Source organism: Ranitomeya variabilis, chromosome 3 (genome assembly GCF_051348905.1).
Source record: "Ranitomeya variabilis isolate aRanVar5 chromosome 3, aRanVar5.hap1, whole genome shotgun sequence".
NCBI lineage: Eukaryota > Metazoa > Chordata > Amphibia > Anura > Dendrobatidae > Ranitomeya > Ranitomeya variabilis.
The window spans coordinates 614273714-614288780 of NC_135234.1; the positions used below are offsets into that span (position 1 = coordinate 614273714).

Genomic DNA, 15067 nt, shown 5'->3' on the forward strand with positions numbered 1-15067 from the left:
AATTGTCTTCGCTCGTTGGTATATAACAGGGAGAATGGCAAGATTCTACATCTTTCAAGAAAAAAAAATTACATTATACAATGGGAGGAATAGAACTAAACAACAGCATGTGTGAAAGACACTTGGGTATACTAATAGATCACAGACTGATCTGTTGACATGCATCAACGGCATCACAAAAAAAGGCAAATACACAGTTCTGGGATGTATTAAAGGAAGCATAGAATCTAGTTCATGTGAAATAATTGTCCCCCTCTAACCCTACGGTCATAAGTCATCTGGAATGCCGTGTCCAGTTCTGGGCACCACATTTAAAAGAAAATAAAAAAACATTGAAAAACCGAAGAAAGTTCAGAGAACTACTAAGATGGTGAGCAGACTGCAAACTATGTTGTACGAGCAATGGATCTGGGAATGTTAAGGTAGCAAAAAAAGAAGGTCTAGAGACCCAAAGGGAACCTGTCACCCCCAAATGGAAGATGAGCTAAGCCCACCAGCATCAGGGGCTTATCTACAGCATTCTGTAATGCTGTAGATAAGACCCCGATGTATCATGAAAGATGAGAAAAAAAAAAGAGGTTAGATTATACTCACCTGGGCGGGCGGTCCAGTCCGGGGCCTCCCATCTTCATAGGATGATGTCCTCTTCTTGTCTTCTGGCTGCGGCCTCTCTGACCTTTCCCGGCGCCTGCGCACTGCAGTACTTTGCTCTGCCCTCAACAGGGCAGACAAAATACGCCTGCGCAGGAGCCTCAGCGTAAAGACAAGGAGAGGACATCGTAAGAATATGGGAGGCCTCGGACCGGACCGTGACGCCCATCGGATCAGACCGCCCCTGGGCGAATATAATCTAACCTCTTTTTCTCATCTTTCAGGATACATTGGGGGCTTATCTACAGCATTACAGAATGCTGTAGATAAGCCCCTGATGCCGGTGGGCTTAGCTCATCTTCCATTTTGGGGGTAATAGGTTCCCTTTAATAGCGGTCTACAAATATCGGAAGGGATGTCACAGTGTAGAGGGATCATCCTCATTCTCATTTGCACATGGAAACATAAGAAGCAATGGTATGAAGCTGAAAGGGAGAAGAGAGATTATTGTCAAAAAGTTTTTTCTAATAAGGGTGATCAATGAGTGGAACAGGCTGCCACGAGAGGTGGTGAGTTCTCCTTCAATGGAAGTCTTCAAACAGAGGCAGGACAGACATCTGTTTGAGATGGTTTACTGAATCCTGTATTGCACAGGGGGTTGGACAAGATGACCCTGGAGGTCCCTTCCAAATCTAACCTATGATTCTTTTTGTAGAGCTGTGCTGTTCCAGCTACATACAAGTCTTACTTTTGGCTGCTGTCAGAGCAGATAACCACTGATTAGTTGGGGTGATAGGTGTCGGACCCCCATCAATCTAATGACAAATGATCTATCCACTGAATAGGTTATTAATAGGTTAGTCCTGGATAGCCCCTATAACTGCAAAAGTCAGCAACGGCAAAACAGTTATATACCTTAACAGGGAATGTCAGAGGAAAAATAAATTCATAACATCTCAAGGGAGGGGGCATTCACCCTCCCCCTACACAGAATCTCCAGCAGGACAAGAGCTTAACACTGCTTGAAGTAGAATTACACAGTTGACATACGGGATGAAAGGAAATTAGTGATAGTCAAGAAGTGACAAACCTAATTAAAAGCCAGAGGCTCCCTGCAGTACCCAGGTAATGGAAACTGGAAATAAATCCTGTGGGAAACTGACAGTCTGAGGTTTGTAGATTGGAGGAGCAGAAGCTGCTATGATTAAAATCTCTTCAGACTTTATGTCCCCAATGGAAAGTTATAAATATTGGGGGTTTGTATAGATCCGATATTGATGGGACGTACGTTTTCAACTTCACGACTATTAGGGTAAATATATGCATATTTTTTCATAACTGAGACTGGCCAATCATGCCCAAATTAATAGTGGCCACATAGAGGATTGACAACAGCAATGCCATGTTTCCTATCAAAAAGGTAAAATTAAGTTAAAAAATAAGACGTCGGTATTGAACGTCTGATCTTCCGGAGTGAAGATATAGTGCATGTTAGGAATATTATAATTTTCGAAAAACTGAAGCCACATCCCACTATCAGACCATCAATGGGTGGTATGAGGGTGTAACTTAGGGGCTAATAAAAAGCCAAGGTTAATTATGATTGGTGTTCAATGCAGGGAGATCCATATCTGTATAGGCACAATCCACACTCACAGGACGTTTTCCAACCGAAGTGCTCCCCTTTGCTACGGTCTGAACCATCTCTGACCAGCGTAAGTTTCATGTGTTAATCATTTTTATTTTATGTAATTGTATATGATGTAGCATAGTTTTTTGTCCCCTTTGTAAAGTTTACTGTTTGTTTCTTTTTTTTTTTTTTTTTTTTTTTTTTTTTAAACACGCCCTTTTTGGATTAAATATAAAATGTAATAGTTCTGTTACTTTTGTTTTGTAAACTGCACCTTGAAGCCATACACAACCTGAAACTGGTGTCCAATCAGCCAGTATAAACAATTGGTGGTGGCCGTGATTAGTTACTTTTGTTATTGCTGAGGTGGCAGTGACCATACCGGGAATATATACACATATACTCCATGCATTGGAATCTGAGGTGTATATATGCTCAGTGTTCGCTTCCCAATAACTGGCCCAGTAGTGGTAATAGCCTGCGGCCTTCCCCATTAACAGTCAGTCAATTGCAGAGGCAGCAAAGGGCTATTCGTGAAAAAAAGGCAACAGCATTGTAGGCTCAGCGTGACCCTCCGGCTGTGATCATTTACAGGGCAAATTAAAGAGGGTGTTTAAAGGTAAGGGTTCGCAATTTTTGATGATTAATAAAATGTTTCATTGATTTTTGTATTGGTGGAGGAAGGGGGAGTGTTTTTTTTTTTTTTTTTTTTTTTTTTTTTAAAATACGGTTATAGGAGACTAATGTCCGTTTCTGACATCCTCTCCAATGCAGTGAACGTACAAGATGTGCATTCCACACGTTTCTTGGCAAGCATAATTAGAGAGGGAACAACTACGTGCTGAGCGCCATTGAGGACACAAAAGCTGAAGAGTGAGCACATCCAGTGCTCTGTAAGTACAGCCAGGGACCGTGGCAATGAGCCTTCAATGTGCTCACCACCGCAACCCTATAATAATGTTCAGTGACAAAAGGGACACCAGACAGTCAAATCACAGTGTCATCACCAATAAAATTACACTGCATGAATTCAAAACATCATCCTCTCTCCTCCTATGGCCAACACCCTAAGGGGAGAAGGAGGAGTAACGCCACACAATTGGGTGCAGTTGTAGCGCTCCTGTGCAGTAGTCCTGATGCATAGCATTTTCTGCTGGTTTTTTTTTTTGCAAAGCTAAGCAGCTGCACCCTCTAGTGAGGAACAGCAAAAAACATGACAAAAAAAAATTATTTTTTTCCTATTTTTGTCAAGAACAAGAAAAACCCCAAACAAATCACAAAACAATTGAAAAGTACATTATTATTATTTTGGGAAACAGATTCCCTATAACCAGTTAATGACTGGGCCACAGTTATCCCAGTTCTAGACCAAGCAAATTTTCAGATTTTTTAATACATGGAGTTTAAAAATGTGATATCGGTGGTAAAAAAAAAAAAAAATAAAATAAAAAATGCGTAATGGTTTGTTTTTCCCCATTTCTTTTATGAGCACAAAATGAACCACTAAATGAAATTTTCTTTTGGGGGCAGGGTAAGGGACAGTTATCAGTGTTTGTTTTTTTTACTTTTACCCAATTTTTATTTAGGTCTCTTATTTCACATATTTTGTTTTCTAGAAGGTCATAACACAAGACATTTTGGGGACCATTTCAACATTAAAAAAAAAAAAAGTTTCAGTGATTTCCTTTGCAATTGCAGCTGATGTATTAGCCCCAGTTACAGTGGAAATTCTGCCTCCTGGCTCCATAACAGAGCTGACTGTCTCCCAAGACACTGAAGGCCCTGTTCCCTACCTACACCCAGAAATCACATGACTGCTGGGTCCAAAGGAGGAGACATGGTTCGCGCTTCTTATTACTGTGTACACAGTGCTCTCTCAGTTCTGTGTATATACAGTTGTGGCCAAAAGTATTCACACCCCTGCAATTCTGTCAGATAATACTCAGTTTCTTCCTGAAAATTATTGCAAACACAAATTCTTTGGTATTATTATCTTCATTTAATTTGTCTTAAATGAAAAAACACAGAAGAGAATGAAGCAAAAAGCAAAACATTGATCATTTCACACAAAACTCCAAAAATGGGCCAGACAAAAGTATTGGCACCCTCAGCCTAATACTTGGTTGCACAACCTTTAGCCAAAATAACTGCGACCAACCACTTCCGGTAACCATTAATGAGTTTCTTACAATGCTCTGCTGGAATTTTAGACTATTCTTCTTTGGCAAACTGCTCCAGGTCCCTGATATTTGAAGTGTGCCTTCTCCAAACTGCCATTTTTAGATCTCTCCACAGGTGTTTTATGGGATTCAGGTCTGGACTCATTGCTGGCCACCTTAGAAGTCTCCAGTGCTTTCTCTCAAACCATTTTCTAGTGCTTTTTGAAGTGTGTTTTGGGTCATTGTCCTGCTGGAAGACCCATGACCTCTGAGGGAGACCCAGCTTTCTCACACTGGGCCCTACATTATGCTGCAAAATTTGTTGGTAGTCTTCAGACTTCATAATGCCATGCACACGGTCAAACAGTCCAGTGACAGAGGCAGCAAAGCAACCCAAAAACATCAGGGAACCTCCACCATGTTTGACTGTAGGGACCGTGTTCTTTTCTTTGAATGCCTCTTTTTTTTCTCCTGTAAACTCTATGTCGATGCCTTTGCCCAAAAAGCTCTACTTTTGTCTCATCTGACCAGAGAACATTCTTCCAAAACATTTTAGGCTTTTTCAGGTAAGTTTTGGCAAACTCCAGCATGGCTATTTTATGTCTCGGGGTAAGAAGTGGGGTCTTCCTGGGTCTAATACCATACAGTCCCTTTTCATTCAGACGCCGACGGATAGAACGGGTTGACACTGTTGTACCCTCGGACTGTAGGGCAGCTTGAACTTGTTTGGATGTTAGTCGAGGTTCTTTATCCAACATCCACACAATCTTGCGTTGAAATCTCTTGTCAATTTTTCTTTTCCGTCCATATCTAGGGAGGATAGCCAGTGCCATGGGCTTTAAACTTCTAGATGACACTGCGCACGGTAGACACAGGAACATTCAGGTCTCTGGAGATGGACTTGTAGCCTTGAGATTGCTCATGCTTCCTCACAATTTGGTTTCTCAAGTCCTCAGACAGTTCTTTGGTCTTCTTTCTTTTCTCCATGCTCAATGTGGTACACACAAGGACACAGGACAGAGGTTGAGTCAACTTTAATCCATGTCAACTGGCTGCAAGTGTGATTTAGTTATTGCCAACACCTATTAGGTGCCACAGGTAAGTTACAGGTGCTGTTAATTACACAAATTAGAGAAGCATCACATGATTTTTCGAACAGTGCCAATACTTTTGTCCACCCCTTTTTTTATGTTTGGTGTGGAATTATATCCAATTTGGCTTTAGGACAATTCTTTTTGTGTTTTTTTCATTTAAGACAAATTAAATGAAGATAATAATAACAACAAAGAATTTGTGTTTGCAATCATTTTCAGGAAGAAACTGAGTATTATCTGACAGAATTGCAGGGGTGTCAATACTTTTGGCCACAACTGTAGTGACATAGAAGGTATACACAGTAATAACTGTCTTTGCCTTCTCTATGGGGAGCTTGGCTGTGTCTGATAGCTGGCTCTCCGCCCCTGCACGATGGCGTGCAGTACCTCTACTATGTAGTTACTGCAGAGTAGAAAGCACGCCGTCCAGATGTTTAAAACCTATGTGCGGTCCAGAAGTAGTTAAGATTGAAACAAGTAGACATTGCCTAAAGCATGACAAAAAGCCAATACAAACCCAAACTGTGCAGTCTGCAGAACGTCCCCTCTCACTTCCCTTTGCTTTTGGAGCTGAACCTTTTTCTCAACGTTTTGTCGAGTTGGGTAGTTTCTAGAAACAGAAAAAGACAAAAATGAGTCTACAGATATGCAAGTATGGATAAATGTGGTAGATACAGGTCCTTGATATTCATTTATCGAAAAAAAAAATACGCTAAAATTTTTTAATGTAGTTTGGCCAATCCCTACGATCAGTTAGTTCGCTAGTTATGGCTGTTAATCTGTTAAACCTGAGCTTTTGGATCCACAGTAGCGTACAACCCTGATGTATAGAACAGATTTTATAATCGAGTTTCCATTTGCTAGAAAGGCTCTGCATTTGAAATCCTCATTGTTTTAAAGATCTCTGCTTGCTTCCAGCAAATGGAAACCTTGATTATAAAATCTGTTCTATACATCAGGGCTTTACAATACTGTGGATCCTAAAAGCTTATATTTAGCAGGATGCTGGCTGAGAACGGCTTTAACTAAGTACGGTAACTGATCATAGGGATTGGGCAAGCTACATAAAAAGACAGCTCAGAGGTCCATTGGCTCTAGAAGGGCCCGCAGTTTATAGAGTATTAGAATGACTTGTTCAGCTCTCCAATTTTAACAGTAGAAAATAATTAGACAACCCATTAATATCTCATTAGGTATTTTTTCCACTCCTAAACATTAGTCCCAGAGCGCAAGGTCAAGTCTTACATAAATCTTCATCTGTAAATTAATGCAGAATGTCAGGGACAAAATGAGGCTAGCTGTATTTATAGCTCTAAGCAACCTGCCAAATTACAGACATGGAACGTACCCGACCTTCGTAGACAAAAGAAAAAGCTTAAATTATCCAAACACCACAAATGCTTGCTCATTACTTGGAGTAGGCACTCATCCCAGAAAGCGGGTCAGTGCACAGTCACATTTTAAGATTGCATTGCAAATTTCTATGACAACCTGGATCACAGAAAGAAAACTATCAATTTTGTACGCTAAACAGCCTGAATGACGACACTTCTTACCTCTTGATATTAGAGGAGTCATAGAAAACTTAAAGAAGAACTCCTCCCATCAAAGTTTTTGTTCTTAGTATATTACAATCATATTATATAGCATTATGTACTTACAATTGCTCATTTTGCCTTCTACCCAGCTAATTCTTCTCTATGTAGAAAGAGGAAGTCTCTTGTCCCTGCATTTATCATTCCCCTTTTCAACTACCGACCCAGCTGCTCCGCTCCTCCCACTCCACAAGGGACTTTTGCAGTGACTGACAACTAATACAGAGATAATGGACCTCCTGTTTCTACAAAGAGCTTAGATGGATTCACGTAGTCCGTTTTTAATCACGTGATATCATAGACCTTATGGAAAGGAAGAATTAGCTGGGAAGAAGGGAAAAATGAGCAATTGTAAGTACAAAGTAGTATATAGTATGAGGATTGCAATATATAAAGAGAATACAAACTTTGATGAGAGTGATTCCTTCAACCAAAATTAATAGTCACGACATATGTCTGAAAATGGATTTAGTAATTCTTCATATTGGCGGACACACACACACACACACACACACACCAGTTGCAAGAAAAAGTGAACCATTTGGAATCGCATGCATTGCCTCAATAACCCAAAAAATGTGAGCTTGTTGACAAACAAAAGAACTATACAAATGAGGGCTTTTTTTGGATGGCACTCATTGTTATCCTATGGGGCAATGCTGATCAGCGTTTTATTTTTTTTTCTCTTACCGATTCGGGATGAGGGGAAAAAACAAATAAAAAATTTTTAAAAATTGCAGCATGCATCATTTAATGTCTGCGGGGGTTAGGAAATCACCAGGGCATTGCCATCTCCCCTCTGTACCAGTCTGTCATTGTTAGTTTGTTCACTGTAATGGATACTTGGATTTTGTATATAACCCCCTCATGTACAACAGCATGGAATCAATGATGCTCTAAAAATATTAAATAATATATTTTGTTCTCCATCTTCTTATCTGGTGCTACAATGCTCTCACCCGAGAGCATCGGATCACACTAAAGCCTAAGTCACACTAAACGACTTACCAACGATCACGACCAGCGATACGACCTGGCCGTGATCGTTGGTAAGTCGTTGTGTGGTGGCTGGGGAGCTGTCACACAGACAGCTCTCTCCAGCGACCAACGATCAGGGGAACGACTTCGGCATCGTTGAAACTGTCTTCAACGATGCCGAAGTCCCCCTGCAGCACCCGGGTAACCAGGGTAAACATCGGGTTACTAAGTGCAGGGCCACGCTTAGTAACCCGATATTTACCCTGGTTACCATTGTAAAAGTAAAAAAAAAAAAAACACTACATACTCACATTTTGATGTCTGTCACTTCCCCCGCCGGCGTCCACAGGGTTAAAACTACTTTCGGCAAGAGCGCTGCTAATGCACGCGCAGCTGCCGAGAGCTTCCCTGCACTGAATGTGTCAGCGCCGGCAGTAACGTCACCGCTGTGCTCTGCTTTACGGCCGGCGCTGACACAGTCAGTGCAGGGAAGAAGGTGAGTATGTAGTGTTTTTTTTTTTTTTTTAACTTTTACAATGGTAACCAGGGTAAATATCGGGGTACTAAGCGCGGCCCTGCGCTTAGTAACCCGATATTTACCCTGGTTACAAGTGAACACATCGCTGGATCGGCGTCACACACGCCGTTCCAGCGATGACAGCGGATGATCAGCGACCAAAAAATGGTCCTGATCATTCCCCAACGACCAACGATCTCCCCGCAGGGGCCTGATCGTTGGTCGCTGTCACACAACGAGATAGTTATCGGGATCGTTGCTACATCACCAAAAGCGTGACAATGCAACGATATCGTTATGTGTGACTCAGCCTTTAGCCGACATTGTGATCATGCTCTGAACACAGTTTGATTGGAGTGTCATTACCATAATTGATCCAATTCTCTTGGAGGAAAGCATATACACTCGTGTGACCCCGGCCTAACACACAAACTTGTATTGTACATTTATTTTATTGTGGATATTGAATTACTGTATATACTCGAGTATAAGCCGACCCGAGTATAAGCCGAGTATTTTGTCACAAAAAACTGGGAAAACTTAATGACTCGAGTATAAGCCTAGGGTGGGAAATGCAGCAGCTACCGGTAAATGTCAAAAATAAAAATAGATACCAATAAAATGAATTGAGACATCAGTAGGTTAAGTGTTTCGGAATATCCATATTGAATCAGGAGCCCCATATAATGCTCCATAAAGTTTATGATGGCCCCATAAGATGCTCCATATTAAAATATGCCCCATATAATCCTGCATAAAGGTTAATAATGGCCCCATAAGATGCTCCATAGACACATTTGCCCAATATAATGCTGCACAAATGTTGATTATGGCCCCATAAGATGCTCCATATTAAAATATGCCCCATATAATCCTGCATAAAGGTTAATAATGGCCCCATAAGATGCTCCATAGACACATTTGCCCCATATAATGTTCCACAAATGTTAATTATGGCCCCATAAGATGCTCCATAAAGATATTTGCCCCCATATAGTGCTGCACAAACGTTATGGCCCCATAAGATACTCCATACAGACACTTGCCCCATATAATGCTCCACAAACGTTAATTATGGCCCCATAAGATGCTCCATACAGACACTTGCCCCATTTGCTGTTGCTGCGATTAAAAAAAAAAAATCACATACTCACCTCTGTCGCTCAGGCCCCCGGCACTTTTAATATTCACCTGACTTCGTTCCGGCGCCACTCCATCTTCAGCGTCTTCTGCACTGATGTTCAGGCAGAGGGCGCGCACTAACCACATCAACGTACCCTCGGACCTGAGCGTCACTGCAGAAGATGCTGAAGACTGAGCGGCACCCGGAACGGGGAGCAGGTGAATATCGCGCAGCGCTCCCCCTCCCCATTTTACTCACCTGCTCCTGGCGCTGTGCAGTCCCTGGTTCCCCAGCGCCGCAGCTTCTTCCTGTACTGAGTGGTCACCGTTACTGCTCATTACAGTAATGAATATGCGGCTCCACCCCTATGGGAGGTGGAGCAGCATATTCATTACTGTAATGAGCGGTACCATGTGACCGCTCAGTACAGGAAGAAGCTGGGGCGCTGGGGAGCCAGGGACCTGCAGGGACCGCGCCAGGAGCAGGTGAGTATAATTAGACAGCCCCCGCTCCCCCTCCCCTGCCGACCCCTGGGTATGACTCAAGTATAAGTCGAGAGGGGGACTTTCAGCCCCAAAAGAATGGGCTGAAAATCTCGGCTTATACTCAAGTATATACGGTATATCCGCACTGCAGGGAGACAGCTAATGACTTCTAAGTGTCCCACTTTGCTATTAGTTTAGTTGTGACTTAGATAATCACGCTGTATTATTTCAAGAATGTGAAAAAATAAGTAATTCCAGGGTTCACTTAAGGTATGTTAACAGTGGGTGTTTTTGCTGCTTTTTTATGCTACTTTTCAGCTGCTTTTTACAGTACCAGCAAAGCCTGAGATTTCAGAAATCTCATGCACATACATTAGTTTTAGGTCATCAGGATTTTGTGCTTTGCAGCGTTTTGGTTTTTTTTTTTCTCAAGCATGTCATTTCTTTCAGCGTTTTTTACTTGAATGGATAGTGAAAAAAAGAAAATGCAAATACACATAAATCCAGGTGTTAAATTGAGTCCTAGTGTCAATGAATTAAACATCTTCATTAGTTTGTATTCCCAAGGACCACAGGGAAAGAAAAATTTGGGAATACAAACTAATGAAGATATTTAATTCGTTGACACTAGGACTCAATTTAACACCTGGATTTATGAGTCACTACATGGATACAATTCACACCTCCACCAGACAGACTCCAGATAACTAAGGTACCGTTACACTAAACGACTTACCAACGATCACGACCAGCGATACGACCTGGCCGTGATCGTTGGTAAGTCGTTGTGTGGTGGCTGGGGAGCTGTCACACAGACAGCTCTCTCCAGCGACCAACGATCAGGGGAACGACTTCGGCATCGTTGAAACTGTCTTCAACGATGCCGAAGTCCCCCTGCAGCACCCGGGTAACCAGGGAAAACATCGGGTTACTAAGTGCAGGGCCGCGCTTAGTAACTCGATATTTACCCTGGTTACCATTGTAAAAGTAAAATAAAAACACTACATACTCACATTCTGATGTCTGTCACGTCCCCCGCCGGCGTCCACAGGGTTAAAACTGCTTTCGGCAAGAGCGTTGCTAATGCACGCGCTGCTGCAGAGAGCTTCCCTGCACTGAATGTGTCAGAGCCGGCAGTAACGTCACCGCTGTGCTCTGCTTTGCGGACGGGGCTGAGACAGTCAGTGCAGGGAAGCTCTCGGCCGGAGCGCGTGCATATTAGCTGCGCTCCTGCCGAAAGCAGTTTTAACCCTATGGACGCCGGGGGACGTGACAGACATCAGAATGTGAGTATGTACTGTTTTTTTTGTTTGTTTGTTTTTTAACTTTTACAATGGTAACCAGGGTAAATATCGGGTTACTAAGCGCGGCCCTGCGCTTAGTAACCCGATGTTTACCCTGGTTACAAGTGAACACGTCGCTGGATCGGCGTCACACACGCCGATCCAGCGATGACAGTGGGTCATCAGCGACAAAATAAAGTTCTGGACTTCTAGCTCCGACCAGCGATATCACAGCGGGATCCAGATCGCTGCTGCGTGTCAAACACAACGAGATCGCTATCCAGGACGCTGCAACGTCACGGATCGTTGTCGTTCTCGTTGTAAAGTTGCTGAGTGTGAAGGTACCTTTAGAACATTATTCCCACTGCCTCTCCATTTGTAAGAAAATGCCTAATTTGATTACCTTGGCTTATCTATGGACTCATCACACTTTCACACATCCCCTAACAAATGTCCTGCTGTAATATTCTCTAAATGTTGTGCTTGTTTCTTAATAATCTATTTGTAATCTTGCCTGAAGAAGGAGCCACTGTGCTCTGAAAGCTTGCAAACATATTATTTTCTTGTTATCCAATAAAGGTATCATTCCTAGTATACTTTTGTCATCACTGGGCAGAAAAGTATTCACATCGATTTTTCTGGCTAACACGGTACCACAATACAATTTGTTATTGTACATTTGTACATCATAATCCTATAGTTGTATTGTAAATAAACACAGTCAGAATAAAGTATTTTATTTTAAATAAAAATGTAAAATTGTTTTTTGCTTCATTTAAAAATAAACACAGTTATACTCACCTAATGTCCAATTCCACCGAAGCCCTCGTGTCCTGTAAGAGAATAAACAAAAAACAAAAATATCCCTCACATGTCCATCGGTCTGTCTCACGCCATAATCCATGTCTGGGGGATAATTCGTTTTCAACCTGGACGGTGCCAAGATGCGACCGTCCAGGCTGAGAACCACTGGTGAATGAGCTTCTGGGAGCGCAGACTCAGTGACTAGCGGTGACGTAAATGAGGCTGCGTTCCCAGCAGGGCTGAACTGCGGTGACCTTGGTGAGATCCCAGCTAGCACTGTGAGAAAGTCGCATGGTGCAGAGGTGAGTTCACCGCAGTTCACTGGGAGAATTTAATTCTCTTGCAGGAGACAATGGCGTGAAAGAAGCTGAGCGAAACATGCGCGTTGGGGCAGAGGGACGGGAATCCAGGTAAACTCTCTGTGGCCAACTCTTATTTTGCTTTACTCCACTTACAGTTTATGCATTTTGCCATGTATGCACTGATGGGAGTCTTTGTCACCTTTCATAGCTCTAATCTTTATGCTAAATACCATGTATGTGGTTTGCACTAAGCTCCATGTTGTCTTCACTTACACAGGCTGTGCTGCATGTGGGCCCCTCCTGTTATGCTAATTTAGCAAGGTGATACTGAATGTCATTCATGCATCTCAGCCTTTGTGGTTGTTGATACTAGCTATAGGGTACCGTCACACAGTGGCATTTTCATCGCTACGACGGCACGATTCGTGACGTTCTAGCGATATAGTTACGATCTCGCAGTGTCTGACACGCTACTGCGATCAGGGACCCTGCTGAGAATCGTACGTCGTAGCAGATCGTTTGGAACTTTCTTTCGTCGCTGGATCTCCCGCTGTCATCGCTGGATCGTTGTGTGTGACAGCGATCCAGCGATGCGATCGCTTGTAACCAGGGTAAACATCGGGTTACTAAGCGCAGGGCCGCGCTTAGTAACCCGATGTTTACCGTGGTTACCAGCGTAAAAGTAAAAAAAAAAAAAAACGTACATACTCACCATCTGATGTCCGTCAGGTCCCTTGCCGTCCACTTCCCGCTCTGACTGTCTGCCGGCCGGAAAGTGAGAGCAGATCACAGCGGTGACGTCGCCGCTGTGATCTGCTTTCACTTTACGGCGGCACTCAGTCAGAGCGGGAAGCAGACGGCAAGGGACCTGACGGACATCAGATGGTGAGTATGTACGGTTTGGTTTTTTTTACTTTTACGCTGGTAACCACGGTAAACATCGGGTTACTAAGCGCGGCCCTGCGCTTAGTAACCCGATGTTTACCCTGGTTACAAGCGAACCTAGGCATCGTTGGTCGCTGGAGAGCGGTCTGTGTGACAGCTCCCCAGCGACCACACAACGACTTACCAACGATCACGGCCAGGTCGTATCGCAGGTCGTGATCGTTGGTAAATCGTATAGTGAGACGGTACCCTTAAAGGGAACCTGTCACCCCGTTTTTTCAGTATGAGATAAAAATACTGTTAAATAGGGCCTGAGCTGTGCATTACAACAGTATTTCGTGGACCCCGATTCCCCACCTATGCTGCCAAAATACGTTACCAAAGTAGCCATTTTCGCCTGTCAATCAGGCTGGTCTGGTCAAAAGGGCATGGTGTCTTCCCCCAGATCTTGCTTAGTTTTCCGTTGGTGGCGTAGTGGTTTGCGCATGCCCAAGGTCCCGAATCCACTGCACAGGGGAGTTAAAAGAGCGCGATGTGCACTATTTCATTGGTGATCGGTGGGGCGGCCATCTTCCTTTGGCCGCGCTTGCGCAGAAGCGGCGCTCTGCTGGCCGCGGCTTCAGGAAAATGGCCGCGGGATGCCGCGCGTGCGCAGATGGAGATCGCGGCGGCCATTTTCCTGAAGCCGAGATGGGAACTCTGCTTCAGGAAAATGGCCGACGCGATCTCCATCTGCTGTGGCATCACCATTTGGATGTTGGTAAGTGTTCTTGTTACAATATACTATCGTCTGCATATTCCTATTTACCTTTGTTTCAGGGGTTTTAACATTAGGGGCCCCTTTTTGTCCTATGGCTGGCACTAGTATCCGTATGGAGCTCGTTACCTTCACCTGAAACCCTGCATCTGTTTACCCATAGAGACATACTCTTTGCATTGGGGATTAAGGGTTTCGAGGATCAGGAATTCTATGTGTTTGTGCACAGTGCTATACTATACCCCGGTGTTTATGATTTACTGATTTATGGATTGATGTATTTATATGCAGGATGTTACTTTAGTGATTTATCTACCCATCTATTGGTGATGCCTATATGCTTACTCTCTTGGCTCACTTGTAGCACTGTTTGCTATTTTTAATTGTTTGTTTTTATACAATTTAATAAAGTTTGTTACCTGTTCATAAAATACGTGTTTTTTTCTATAATCACCAATGAAATAGTGCACATCGCGCTCTATTAACTCCCCTGTGCAGTGGATTCGGGACCTTGGGCATGCGCAAACCACTACGCCACCAACGGAAAACTAAGCAAGATCTGGGGGAAGACACCACGCCCTTTTGACCAGACCAGCCTGATTGACAGGCGAAAACGGCTACTTTGGTAACGTATTTTGGCAGCATAGGTGGGGAATCGGGGTCCACAAAATACACTGTTGTAATGCACAGCTCAGGCCCTATTTAACAGTATTTTTATCTCATACTGAAAAAACGGGGTGACAGGTGCCCTTTAAGGCTATGTTCCCACATTGCGGAATAGAAGCAGATTTTTCCTCATCAAAATCGCACACCCTTGCCAAGGAAAACGCATGAGGATTTTGATGGGTTTTTAAATGTGTTTTT

General features: G+C 43.2%; 1 protein-coding gene across 2 annotated transcripts in view; it reads right to left on the reverse strand.

Annotated features, from left to right (window-relative positions):
- The window catches only part of NUFIP1 (nuclear FMR1 interacting protein 1), a 72081-nt gene that overhangs the window by 21075 nt on the left and 35939 nt on the right, over nt 1-15067 (reverse strand). For both annotated transcript variants that reach the window (XM_077297358.1, XM_077297357.1), the window contains exon 6: nt 5992-6084. In XM_077297358.1, coding sequence (XP_077153473.1) covers nt 5992-6084 — 93 coding nt within the window. The remainder of the gene's footprint in view (nt 1-5991; nt 6085-15067) is intronic.